We start from the raw sequence: 14,824 nt of genomic DNA on the forward strand, positions 1-14,824 counted from the left end.
CTAAAAGGGAACTGCTGTCTGTTTACAGAAATCTGACTGTCAGCCCAAAAGCTACTCTCCAAGGGAAATATAACAAACATTTCAATTGCAAATCCATGATTTAGACTGTCTGCAGAGAAAGCCTGCATAGCAAACAATACATTTTCGTTTCATTTCAAAGACATCTTCTCTTGAGAGAAGAAAGAGAAGTCAGAGGAAAAATGAATCACAGAACTTATTCACTCAAAATAGTACAGTCTTTTCAGTAGCATGATCAACATTTGAATGTTTCACAGGCTACATGTGCCTGCAGCCTCCAGACACAATCATGCAAACTGGTTCCCCTGACCCTGGAAGAGCATCTCTGTGGAAGCTGGTACTGGGGCGTATGAGAAGAATTACATGAAGTAAAAGAGATGACACCAGTGATTTATGTGGACGTTAACAATAGGTGCTTCACAGGTCAAAGTTTGAGAAAGTTTCTGTTATAAAACAAATGCTCTTACATGGCTCCTGTATTAGTACCATACTGAAGAGTTAGTGTTAAGAGCATTATTTGTTTATAATATAGAAATTGTACATGTGGAGTATTTTAATTATTATTAAACAAGCATAAAATATTTCTAATTAAGACATTTTCTGTATTTTCTCTTGTTGATAGTTGCTACAAGATCTCCAGAGAAACACATCAGTGTGGAACCATTTCAGACCGACTATATATGTGGAGGCAAGATACATCTCTTCCGTTCCCCCCACTCGGTTGATATGATCATTACCTATACAGAACCATAAATGTACCAAAGATTTGCTGGAATGGAAATAACAATCATTACTTTTTATCAACTTTTTATCAGCTCAAACAGCTCCTAATTAATTCAGACAAAACAAAGTACAAAGCAACAGTTGCAGAAAGATCACTGGATACAAGTCTAAAGCAGCACATTTTTAAAGAGAGCGAGTCCCAGAAAAAATGTGAGAGGATGCTCCATACAGCGGGCTCCAGGGAAGGGCTGCAAATTTGTACAACAAAATGGGATGGTAAGGGCATAAGAGATTATAGGAAGTGCAAAAAGCAAGATGGGAAAAATGGAAACAGATATTTAGGCCAAGGGAAATATCTTATTAACTGTTCTCACCAACTCCAGCCCATTCCTTTTTTACAATAGCTTTCATTCTCAAAGTGTGTCTCTGCACAACTTTAGAATTGACTGAGGTTTTCTTTTTCCAACTGGTAATGGATTATCTAGAGCTTTAAGACATCCTTGAACATCAACGACCTTTTCTAAAAGCAGCCTAGCATTTGAGAGCATAAACAGTATATGTTAACGTTAAATACTGTGACATCAGTGACAAAAACTGACAAACTGCGCCTCAGTGTTTGAGTTATTCCTGACCCAGTTCTGAATGGATGAAAATAGTGGATTTGCCAATTACCTTGTAACACAACCTGGAAAAAGAATTCAGTTTCCTCATAGAAACTTCTTTCCTCCTGCTTTAGTGGAAAGCACTATGTTTGATATCAGAGGGGTACATTTCTCCTTCTCTTCTCCAAAGGTCAATGGTCAAAGAACAAGCGTAAAAACGAGCTAACTGTATAGAGCAGCTGGAGCACCACAATCCTTGAGCTGGTTCAGGGCACACGTCAGCTGCTGGGGAAGGAGTGACGTTCCCAGGATAAAGCACAAGGGCGCAGCTGGCACACCTACTACAGCCTGGCTGGCGTCGGACGTTCGCATTTCCTCACCTTGCTATCTTATTTCACAGAAACAAGTCAGAAATATTATTTTCTGTAATCAGCAGTCTTGCTTTAGAAAAATCTGAAATTCAGTACCAAGCCTGTTTTCATTAAAACGAGGAATTTCTCTATCACACAATGAATTCACTGTTTGGTGAAATAACATAAGCGCTGAAGTTGTTTAGGGAGATGGGGAAGGAAAGACCAAACGATAGCTTACAGTGTTCTTAAAGAACATTCAGATAATATTCAAAATCTAAATTAAAATAGAAGTAGTGATTTAAAACAAATCTTGTATTATTTACTATTTAAACAATAGCAATATTATAGTAGTTCACTGAAAACGTATAGCATTTAAAAGACTGCAAGAACACAGCATGGTATAAAAGCCTTTGTACTGCTTTGACTTTTATTGACCTACATGTCAATTTACTCCTCCTCAAGCATTACAACCTTAGGTGGAGGGGGAAGGGGGGGAAAAAAAAAAATCAAAGTCTCCTAGAAATAGATAAATCCAAGAGCTAAAGTGGAATACAACTGTTATCCCCAAATTGATCAGCAATACAAAAGGTGATCCACTTAAATCAAGTCCCTTTCGCTAAAAATATATTCAACTTATGTTGCAAAGAAATAGTAACATTATTTTATCCTTATTTAAAATCTAGTGAAGTACTGACATCTAAAATTTTATGCTTCAGCTGAGTAAAGCATTAGTATATATATTCATATTTGAAAAGCAGGTAATGGTTTTGTATACCATCTTTTACAATAGCTGAAGACCTACATGCATGTAGAGACCTTGGCTATGCAATTAAAAAAACAAACAAACAAAAAACCAAAAAATACAACCCCACACATAACCCTCTTCATTAACAACATAATGAATTGTTCTGTAGTACTTGGCCACAACCATCTTTGGTGGTATAGCAAAAATATGTATTTTAAACGTTCGCTACTCTTTTCACACGGAAAACAATTTAAGAAAGAATAACAGTAAACACCTCTGATACCAGTGCTTTCACATTACCCAAACATTGAACAGATACGTCCTTCACACTAGAACGAACTACTTGTATGTGATTAATGCCGACTATTATTTAAATTCTATGAAATACCTAGCAATTCTACTTTCCATTTAGCAAAGCGAAATGGCCTCTTCTATGTTCTCAAAGCATTTTCACTGTAATATAAAGAAGTCCTAAAAATTACTATTGTCAAAGGGGTTTCACTGTTAACATTTTTTAAAAAAAGCTATGCCCACATAAGTAGAGATGCACTGAATAGTTCCTAAAAGACACTGGCCGTTAGTCCTATTAGATTTCCAAAATATGCATTTTGGAAAACATACGCAAAGCTTAAATGTGTTACTAAAAATGTGCCATAATTCCGTAGGAGACAGTGGTATTGCCTACTAAGCTCACTGCAAAGACAAAAAGGAATTCTAGTGCAGATACAGGAACTAAGAATGATTTTTTTTTGGGGGGGGGGGGCGCTTTGGAAAATAAGTCATCTTGAAAGTAGACAGATTATTATTAAAAGTTAAATTAACAAGAGCTCTTCTAGTCAGCGGCAAATGCACTTTCTTCCCTGATTTACATGTCGCTCTCATGGCAGCAACGCTTAAATGACTGTACAGGGATATTCAAAGTAGGAAGAAAAGCCATGTAAAAGGCCAACATTTTTGCTATTCGGATTCCATAATAGCTATGATAATTTCCAGTGCCTTTACATAACAGCTGTAGTAGCACTACATATCCCATCATTGTAAATAGAAAGCACTCCCAAACTTTGTGCTCCAATCAGTGCCAGAAATGAGACACAACAGAAATAGATAGATAAACTTACAGGACATCTCTCAAACCCTCCGAATTTCCTTGAGCTATTCCTATTATGTCTACATTCACTGTTACACAAAATAATTCAATAACTGTAAGGAATGATAGTGTGCACACAGAATAACTCTGCATAATTGTTTTTTATCCCAAATACTACAAATACTTATCTGCCTTTGTGTGCAGACAAACACATCTGGCACGTAGGTGAGAAGATACAACTTTGAAAAGATGCTTGCAAATAGCTATATAGTTAAGGTACATCTACCTTAGGCCAAAGGAAAAAAATCTAAAGATAAAAAATAAACCCTTTAATTAAGTCATTGCTCATTCTTACAATAAAATTAAGGTTTAATTCTTCAGAAGCCACCTGAATATCCTCTTCCCAAGCGTTCTCACAAAAGTCTCTCCTTTTCCTTGGAAAACCATAATGGTGGAAATGGAGAAATATGTCCTCGTTCTGCACTATATCCCCCATTCTCCCCCAACAAGCGCTTTGTTTTCCAGCAGATTTTCTTAAGGCAAATTTTGATACAGTTCGAGTCCTCCGAAAGGAAACAAAAAAATTTAAAAATTAAATCTTCAGTTCCACTTAGCTACATTACAGCTCTCAGTAAAAGATGCAGGCTACCTAGTCTACAGGGAAGTAAAGTGAAAACGCCTAAATGCCAGAGTCTTGCCTCACGTAGGGAAGGTGGCGGCGCGCGGAAAACATATGTAGTTAAAGATGCCTTACCAAAATGTCCTGTTGTGGTATAAAATAATCCATGCACGATTAGTAATTCTAATGTTGATTAGTAAAGATTTGCTGAATACTCTTTAAGCTATGAAATCACCTAAAATTTTTAAGTGTTGCTATTGCAGGCCTTTTTAATATAGGCTCTTAGGAAAATACACCATGCCTTCCTTACAAAATATATTGGAAAAAATGCAGTAAGATTTTTTTTTTTTCAGCTGAAAACTAATAAAGATCATTTTCCATGCTGACAGTGCACATTTTATCCAGAAGTTTGAAGAGTCAAATGCTACCCCAGCTGGGGGTTATTCTGCCAAATGGCTTCCAACAGTGACCACAGAGATGGAGGATGGGAGGGGTGCGTGTGTGCAGGAAAATAAACCTGATGGTAAGCAACCCCAAATCCAAATCATCTTATCATCTATCTGACATACGTGAGTCAAACACACAATACAAATCTCGAATATAAAGCTGAAACAGAAAGACATGGAAAAAATGAAATGAAGCCATTTGCGAGTTACCTGCAGAGCTTTAAAACAAAAAAAAAGCATACGAGCGAAGCAGATATAATTCATATGGATTTGCCCAGGAAGGAGAAAAGGAGGGGGCGAGTGTGAGGGCTGGGGGGGGGAAGAGAGAACAGATACCTTTTTTCTTAAACAAATCCATCATGAAAGAAAATGAGACAAGATTATAAATAGGCCGAGTTATAGCGCACCATGGGATTTTTAATCTGGCTACCTGTGGTTTTTGCAGTTAAAGCCCTATTCAGCAGTGGAGAAGGAGGGGGAAAGCGGAAAAGAAGAAAAAAGAAGGAAAAAAAGAAAAAACAAAATCACGTTTGTGTGTCACTTTCGCAAATGATCAAACAGCGTGCATTATCAACCAGGCTGGAAAACAGGAAACACTAATAGTCCCCGTTTTTTAATAAGCATACGCTTTCCCAACATCATTGCTTATTACCTGTGCATCGCGTTTCCGGCATTCTTGAGTTTTATTCTCGTGCTCTGTCATGGCAGCACGGAGCTGCTTTTCCAGTTTTTCAATTTCCCGTTCGTGATCTCGGACCAGGCAATCCTTCTCTGTGTTGTGCTGCTGGAATAGGTGCGTCTTCTCCTGTTCATGCTCCAGCTTCAGCTCCACCATCTGATTGGGCAGCGAGGAGTACAGTTCATCAATAGAACATCCTTGTCGTCATGACAACTCGTCTACAGCTTAATTTTCCCTTTAATTTCATCAAGTTGGCAATTTTATTTTTACGTCACTCTTACCTCACCTTTTAAAAGCTACCTTTGGCATGACACAATTCCTTCGGACAATTTCAATGGCGAAGGCAACTTAAGCAAATCCAGCGCATCCTTAACCAAATTGTGGGTACAAATGTCGGCGCGTTAAAAAAAATTGCATTGTCGCATTCTGTGTACGTCCCCCACGTATCCTGCTGTTGCTAATCAGCCCAGCTAAGGTTTCTAAATGGTTAATAGTCAGTCTGCTCTCCTCTTCGCTTAAGTATACACGCACAACCCCCCCACCAGCAATCAAACCGTTCAACGATTTCTTTACGATTTCCCAAATAAAAGCTCTTACTTCAATATTCATCAACGTTATCGCATATACAGTTGCTTTTTTTTTAAAAAAAAAAAAAAAAAACACCAAAATTATAAAAAACCAAAGCTGCATTATCCCGTTGTCAGCTACGGTATCCCAACACAAACAGATGTATGTGCTCCAGAAGGGCACCTGCTGTGCCGCAAGCTTGCGCCACGATTTCATAAAAAGCGCTCTATTCTCAGGGTCCTTTCCCAGTGCGCGCCACACTGGACGCTGTGACCTTGGCCAGCCTGAGCCTCTCCCCGCCAGCCTGAATGGCAGCCCGAGACCAAGGGCCTGGGCGCCGCAGCTTTGATACTAATCCTCCCAGGCTGCGCACAATGGCACCCTACCTGGCCCGCGCTCTATAGGCGGCCCGGCTGCCTTTGAAGCAGGTGATGAATAGGGACTGCAGGAAGCCAGCTTCCCCACTGAACGCCAGGCCACACAGCTGCTAGCAACAGTCACTTGGATTTTTCTTCAGTTTTGGTGGATTTCGGGGAGGGGAGGAAGGAGGGGAAAAAAAAAAAACAAAAAAAACACAACACACAAACCACGCCGTTATCGAGAATATGGTGGGGTATTTTCAGCGTGAGAATCAGTCTTCAAAAAAAAAAAAAAAAAAGAAAAAAAAAAGCGAAGCTCACGGTAGGAGCCTGCTCCACATCGATCGGGTGCGCGCGAGGAGGGCGCCCGGGCACCTTATCTTAAAGCTGTAGCGGTCGATTCTGAAAACATGCCCTCTGCATTTACATTAGCTGTTTCGAGATTTTTTTCGTTTAAAAATCGAGACAAAATAAAAATTTTTAAAAAACCCACATTCTCTTCAACTACCAATTGCTCTGAATTTAAAATTAAAATACGTCTCCTGCTCTCCAGTTCTGTGATAGGTCCCAGAGCACATTTCCAAAAATGAAACAAGTCAAACAGGAACAAATGCTCTCCTCTTTAACATATCTACATAATTTAATAAAACTAAAGAGCTCATTAACACAGGGGCTGAAATCCCCGAAGACGTGAACCCCCCCAGTATGCCTACTGTACCTACGCTGGGCCTGGTGCCATCGCACCAAGTTCTCCAGGGTTTGTGTACATAACTGGTTTCTTCTCAAATGCTATCAGCGTCCTTAGTGTGTCTAAATGAAAGTATTCTTGCTCCCTAAAACAATTATAAGAGCCTTGCTCGAATTACAGAAAAATATGTTGCAATTTTACACAGATTGCACTGGATTAAAAAGAAATCAAGCCAGCAAGAGAGGCCTCTTTAGTCTCTCCCCCCCCCCCCTTAACTACTACTGGATTTTCGGCTGCATGCACCACAAAGTCTGGGGTAAGAGTGTTCGCTGTGGGAAAATTCAACTACTTGGGCTTTTGCCTTCTTTTAATTGAAGAGGAGAAATGGTAGGAGGCAGAGGATGTGTGCTGGAAGAGGGACAGACCCTGCTTCTTCCACCTATTACAGGATACATGCGTATCTCACCAATTTATGCAAAGTAATTAAAATTTTATTCAGTAAGCTTTTCATTTACAGCATTTATATTATAAACAAAGTCTTTGAATTTAAAAGGGGGAAAGAGCTAAAAGGGAGTGTTCCCAGTTGGCACGCTAGGGCCATCTCACGTCGTGTCATGTGCTAACGAAACGATGGAAACGTGAAATGAGATATTTTATAAAAGGCAAATTCACTGAGGGGAAAAAAAAACATCACTTAAAGCAAACTACTCCCCCCCACCACCTTTTTTTTTTTTTTTTTTAAAGAGATTTCTGGCAGGAACAGAGGTGGAGAGACAGCAGACACTAGAAAGGGCGTTTTCCTCCCTAAAGCTCAAACACCTAGAAAACCCATCCTCCCTAATGAATACTAACAATCTCTACGTATTTGTAAGCAACAATATGTACTTTCTTGTACACTTCAGTATAACGTGAAGAGACTGAGTAGCTATTTGAGTACATTGGTGAACACTCATTGAACCTGCTGCTCTCCTACGAACTGCTGCCAAGGGCCACTGCACTCGCTGCCGCTCCTCCCTCTCCCAGCCTTGGGTTCTCCCCCCCCCCCCTTTTTTTTTTTAAGGAATAAATTTTAATCTATGCCAATACAATGGAGAAACACCGTGCTGTTTTTCAGCAATCTGACTTCATCATTAAGCCGCATGAAAATTATATTCTTCATGAACCAGTATGTTTTTGTCTCTCTTCTTTGAGGCAGAGCATGCCGCTACGAATGATGTAACACAGCCGCCTCCTTTAAAAATTATATCTGTGCTGAGATCTTTCTACATCTAACACAGTATACCTAGCACTTCATAAGATTACATTTAAATGTCCACTCAAATCCCACATATACGCCTCTACAAAACAGTTTTAGGTGCTATACATTTCAAACAGACAAGTAACAAGACCTTCACAAAGGGAACTAGGGACAACACTGAAAAGATAAATTCATTAAATAAATGTGTGCTCCATTACCACAACCAGATTGTATTCACTGTGGCTTAGATGTTTCCTCATTTTTCCACCCAAAGATGGAATTCTCTCAATCTCTTCTCCGGTCACCCGTTCCAGGCCATACCTAGAGACAGGATACTAGCCAAGAAGGACAGTCAGTGATCCCATACAGCTATTCTTGTCACCCATTGTTACTACCATGTAACATAAACATTCTAAACGTATGATCGCCACTGACTTGAATTCTTCAATTTTTAATTCTCCTGCCCCAGTACGACAGAACCATGTTCAAGGCAATGGCCAACAGCTGCCTCACTACAGTCTCACCAGAATTTTACCCTTTATTTCTAAATCTCTGCTTTAAACTGAAATTTAATAACCTTTCCTTATTTTTATGGAGAAGGGGAGGGAAAAAGAAGAAAAAAATCTTGAGAAAATGTTCGAAAAGATTAATCCAGGACATGCGACAGTCTTGTGCTATTCACTAGCATAAATACACACCTACACACACACCCCACCCGCAAGCTGCCATGCAATGTAGTTCTTGACCATCTTGCACATCAATACAGGACACTGACAACAACAGCTACTTATCAAAAGGTAGCCTTCTAATACAGGCAGCCTTAATTACCCTAAATTCAGAGGTACTTTAGAACAATCTGTCAAAATGAGAGTTACTATAACCAGGACTTAAACCAAAGTCCTCCTGTTGTTAGCACTCGTTCAGTTTGTATGTCTGAAAAATGAAGATCTACCGTAAATAATTTGTTAATTGCAGAAGATATTTTCAAAAACTGAATACTTGTGATATAATCAACATTAGCAAATACCTTTGCAAAGTCCCTAATATAGACTGCTATACCTTTTTGCTTTTACATCACATACTAAGTTTAGGCTTTTCAATTTTAGAACAATTTAGACTTGTTCTCAAGAACAAGTATGCCTTTGAAAAAATCTTTTTATAGTCCCTAAAGGAGGGAAAGGAAATTAGTTAGCTCACTACCTCTTTGAAAAATGTAGCTGCTACAATAAATATTTGACACCACAGTATGAAAATTCATGTAAATTTATGTCCACAATTCCAGAAATATCATTAAGTAACACCTATGTAAAATACGGTCTTGTATGGTAGGATGACTTTATTGACACTCTTGGCATGACTGAATTTCTTACAGCTGGAGAAGCCACCAGTAAGTTCATGCCAAAGAACTGAACTAAAGCTCACTCATACAGCATGCCTACAGCACACCTCTTTTGCTGGAGTTCTGTCTTGTAAACTTTTAGGTGTGCTTTCAGACATGTTAGAGATTTTATTTTCCATTCCTCAGTTTGTAAGTCAGGTGTCTTCATTATCATTACGCCACTCAAAAACAACTCTACCTTCTGACTTGCACTATCCCCAAATGGTAACCCTGGTAAAATCTAGTATTTTCTGTCTTCTAACTATATAAATCTATGTGCACATTTCATGAGGATAGAGGGATGCATCTCTGCAAATACACTGCTTCTAAAAATAATCTGATATAACCACTTGAGATTGAGTCTTAATCATGCTCATCTCTGGCTCAGCATAACTTTAGGCCGAAAAGAGGAATCTTCAGTGTTGGGCAATGCAGCATACCCAAACTGTTTTGCAGCAGATAAACGTTCTTTTTTAAACACGCTTTTTTGAGATTTCTCTATCATTTGGAACACAAAGTACTCCCTCCCAATAAGCTGAGGGCAAATGGGACAGTGACCGAAACATCACAGCAGAACCACATGCTACCCCCCCACATGTATTTGTCGCCTCAGCAGTAATGTACATGCATGGTGAATGCATTTTATTTTATGTTTCATTGCAGGCTGCACTACTTTAATTGGCATGACTGTCTTCTGGTCCTACTTTACCTCCTAATCAACTCACAATAACTACTTAACTGCAAACCAAGAACTCCAAGAAATTCTATGAAAGACACAAGTTGTTCTTTGGCCAAACTGTAATTTGATTTATCTTCCTCTCTACAACAATATACCTGAGTGGTCTTCCAAAAGCATATACATGATCTATAAATTGTGATTTACAAAGAGCTTCCAGAATTTTGATAGTTATAAAGTATGGACAGTGCAAACATCACAACAGTCCCCTCTATCTTCCCAGTCATTCTGGCACGAGTAAACCTGCTAAAGCCGTTTTTAAATCCCCAACATATTGAAATTGAAGCTGCAACCCCCCTTGATTAAATTACACTTCTGCAATGAAAGTCAAGAGTTGACATACGCCCCCTCCCCAGCCTGCCTGCCCCAAGAAAGCCAATGCAGTCTGCAAACAGAAATAGTTCTTTCAAAATATTTGCAAATGCCTGTTTGTGGCAGGCTAGGGTACAGAATTTACTGTACATATGCTTTGTTTAGGGATGTAGAGTTTATCCAAGGACTTTCTTTGAACACCGAGAACTGACTTCATAGAAATTTGCAGGCTGACTTGCTATTTACTTCAGGCATCAATTCACGTTCCTTCAATCACATCTCTTCTCTCTCCTCCCCTAAAGCTGATTCTGTTGACTATACAGGGAGCTCATACGTGATTCAGAGTTAACAGTCTAAGTTCAATGCCTGAAGGAAACAGTGAGAATACCCATCTGTCTGGTTAACGATTCTGTAAATAGGCATGGCACAGCCAGAAGATTTTCACCTATTCTTTACTAGAAGGTTAAATTCATACCCTCTTCTTGTTTGTGAGTTTTAACTACATAACGAAGCGAAAAGTCAACGCTGATGATTGAAGAAACTATTCCTTAGATATTCAGAGCAAATGGAATTCATCTGTGTGTTAGGATGGTTCAAAGGAAACATTTATGCATCCTGGATTAATTTATTAAATGAAATGTATGCAGCTTGTTGCTGATGACATGAAAAATTTAGAGCCTCTGCTAATGTGCTCATTTGGCCTCCATACAAGAACAGACTGTATTTCAATTATCTTAGACTAAAGACAAAGAGGAGAGGAACAAAGCTTTCTACAAAGACAGTATACTTATGACTAAACCAGCATTAAAAAATGGATTACTAATCTCTGAATATACCTGAAGTGTTTAAAGTGCAACTAAGACATGACTGCAACACTAGCCTATTTGAGGAATAACAGATTTGAAGTAAGTCTTTGCAAATGCTTTCTTCACTCATGAATGGGTAACAGATCAGTCAAAAAGAAGCTAGAAGAAATAGAAAAAGAATGAGACGAGAGGAAATGCTAGGACATAAGTGTGGTGGCAGGAACTCCCAGCAGTGAGAACTTACAGGGACAAAGCAATTTAAATGCTACTCTTATCTCTATTAACATGTCGCATGGAATCTCTCTTGAGGAGCCACAGACCCTCCTGCCCTCTCCATCCCTCCAGCTGACCCCTTCCACGTGGCCTGTGCTGCAGAACTCGCCTCTCCAGCGTTTCTGACCCACTGCTCTGAATCCCAAAGCTCAGCACGTTGCACTGGCTTTTGCCAGCTGCTCGCAAGTTCCTTCCACAGCCAGTGCTCCTCTGCCCTGCTCCATCCATCCTGCCCAGACCCAACCACAGCAGCTTCTCAGTTCCCCCATGCTTCAGCCCTACTCACTGTTGCTCAGCTAAGCTGTATTTTCCCTCTCTCTCACTAGGTCACAGCCTTTACTCCACCCTTTCATATATAATCTTTTCTGGCCCCGTTTCCTAGAGAAGATAGAAAAATTATCAGCGAGGACACAACCTTCAGAACATTTAGCTGCTGAACTCCAGTATACCTGAGCTAAAAATGTTGATTACCTAAATATACTTGAGTAATCTCAACTAAATTCGTTGATTACCTAAATTACATTTGAGCTGATCTTCGAGGGAAGAAATAAAAAACACACCCAGGTCAAAAATACCCTACTCCCTGCATTTCAAGAAAGCATCGCTACAGTTCTAAGCAAAAGCAAAACAACATCATCTCAGCCTTAATCACCTAAACACTGCCGAAATCTTTTGGCACAAGGTTAAATAACTAAAAATTAGCAGGATTTTCTTTTCTTAGGCTATTTTTAAGACACCACAGAAGATATTTTAAGTATTTGAAACCTTAATAACAAACCCAGCACTGTGTATAGGTTTTATTTCTAAATATATGCATTTATGTATAAAAACAATGGTTGTGATTACAGAAGTCATATTTTACCTTTGCAATAAGTATGTTCTTCTTTAATCAACCTCATTAGTAAGTTATAAAAGAAAAGGGATACAGAAAGATATAAAAGATTATCCTTTTCCCTCCCCTAACAATATATTCCTCTGCTCCAGCATACTACTGAAATAAGAACAATTTCCCTATGCTACCTTAAATAAGTGCCCTTGCTACTGGCAGGTAAGATTATAGCCACGCTTTTTTCACTTTTACCTAGCTGATCCTGCACTTATCTACCTCCCTTTTGTTTATATAAAAGACACACACCAGCTCAGCCACACCTCTGTGGAGTTCCAGACTTGAAAGTCTGGACCATTTTCTATCATCTTCAACATGATTTCAAAGTGATTTTCTTGTTAAATCTCCAGTAAAACATTGCTGAAGGTATGCTGTTTCTTTCCTGTTTGACTAAACACAACAAGATGACAACTCTAATTATTCCTTCACAAGTTCTGCAGAAGTCGGGACCTAACAATAGCTGTCGCATGAACGGACTTCCTCAGATACGGGGAGATTCCTCAGCTCTCAGGTAATACTTTTCCTAGCTTTCCACTTTGCTAGGTAAGCATGAATGATTATTGTTTTAGAATAGAATAAACACAGTGAAAGAGAAAACAAAAAGAAAGATTTATTTATAAATTAAAAAGCGTGTCCAAAACTCGGCAAACAACTCCATCCTGCATCAACATTTTCACAGCACCTTCTCCCTTCTGCGAAAGAAGTTTCATAGACCTTGACTCTTACTAGTCTTGCATCTCTAAATATGCCCATCAGTGCGTGTGTGTTTGTCTGTCTGTCTCAACATAAAATGGCCTGAAATAGGTTTCTACGCAAAACTCTGAAGACTCGCTAAATAACAGGAGGCTGAGATTACTTGCCCAGGCTCTGAAGGGCCTTCTCTGCCCCTCGCTGTGAAGCCCCCTTGTCTGAAGCCCTGTGCTGTCGTCACAAAGCCTCTGCTCCTGGGCCACAGCCAGTTTGCAGACTTCCAACACTGCAGCACGTTTTCCAGTAGTGGCATCTTCTCAGAAAGCACCTAGCCAATTTGGATATGGGGAAAAAGAAAATTCATCAACTCTGCTGTTAATTTGCCTGCCTGAAATCTGTTACTGTAAAGTTTGGGTGTGCATCCTTTCAAATATTGGAAAATGATTTCAGCAGGAACACCTCCCATGTATTTTGAACTAAACTGAGAATGTCATTGGAAAGTTTAAAAAAAAAAAAAAAAGAGGGGGCAGGAAGAGGGGAACACAAAACCAAATAACCCTTTTTCCTGTGCTGATGGTGCCATAAAGCCTGCCTATAGATCCTGCGACCATTTCAAAGGCAGGAAAGGCTGAGGCCTTCGCTGTGGTGTCCACTGGCTTTGAAGTGCCGAAAACAGCTGCTGCCAGCAGATAGGGACCGTGGGGCTGTTGGAGTTATTTTTTTCTTCAAAATACACTTTCAAATCTAACAGCTGCAAGTAGAACAAAGTTGAGTTAAAGTACATTTAAAGAAAAAAAAATACGTCAATTTCTAAGAGTGTTCTCAGTGGATACTTCAAAAGAAAGTGACACTGAATCAGATGAAGCTGAAACCCAGAGTGACACATGACAGCTGAAACCAAATACTGCAAGATCCCCAATTTCTTCTTCACTTTATTAAAAAATTCAAATGAATTTGAAAAGTTAACATAATAGGAACTGCCATGGGTTTTTTTCAGGGGTGGGGGGCACTAATTCTTAAAAAGAAAATCAAAATCAAAACACGACGATGTTAGGTTGTATCACTATATCTCATCTACAGGCACATCAGTCTTCCAGACCTATAACCAACATTCACTTTAGTCATCGCCAAAATCAGTATTCAACGAGAGTAGTGTGAAGCCCAGACAACCATTCACATAAAGCACATGCATAAATCCACAGCCCTCGAGTTCCTACACCTTCAAAATGCTCCTCGAGTTCAGATTGGATAACACACCACTTCGTTTGCCTCTTCATTATCAACTGGATTAAATTTAATTCAAGTCTCTAGCAGGCTGTCAGTGATACTTCAGCCACCTGCCATTCCCATCCATGCAAATATATTCGAAGATCAATTTTCCTTCTCTTCATATATGAATTCCATTTCATAATAACATTCAGACACTTGAGGCAGAACATCACAAAGTGATTATTACATTCCTAAGATAATTGAAGTATCCAGTTTTTAGTTGGGTGTCTCTTTCCTGACTGGAAGTCTGCTAGGGCCATGCCGAAACGCAATACCTCTTCTAAATTATTGCTTAATTAAAGAGTTTGTTTAAATCAATCTATTATTTCTTAGGTTGCTACTTGGAGACTA

At 39.3% G+C, this 14,824-nt stretch overlaps 1 protein-coding gene across 7 annotated transcripts in view; it reads right to left on the reverse strand.

Moving 5' to 3' along the window:
* CEP112 (centrosomal protein 112) overlaps nt 1-14,824 on the reverse strand; it is a 183,242-nt gene that overhangs the window by 88,393 nt on the left and 80,025 nt on the right. For 6 of the 7 annotated variants that reach the window (XM_068914100.1, XM_068914096.1, XM_068914097.1 and 3 more), the window contains one exon: nt 5,246-5,428. The exons of the other annotated variant lie outside the window; for it this stretch is intronic. In XM_068914100.1, the coding sequence (XP_068770201.1) occupies nt 5,246-5,428 (183 nt within the window). The remainder of the gene's footprint in view (nt 1-5,245; nt 5,429-14,824) is intronic. 7 annotated transcript variants of the gene reach the window in all.

This window comes from Struthio camelus, chromosome 19, assembly GCF_040807025.1.
Source record: "Struthio camelus isolate bStrCam1 chromosome 19, bStrCam1.hap1, whole genome shotgun sequence".
Classification (NCBI taxonomy): Eukaryota; Metazoa; Chordata; class Aves; order Struthioniformes; family Struthionidae; genus Struthio; species Struthio camelus.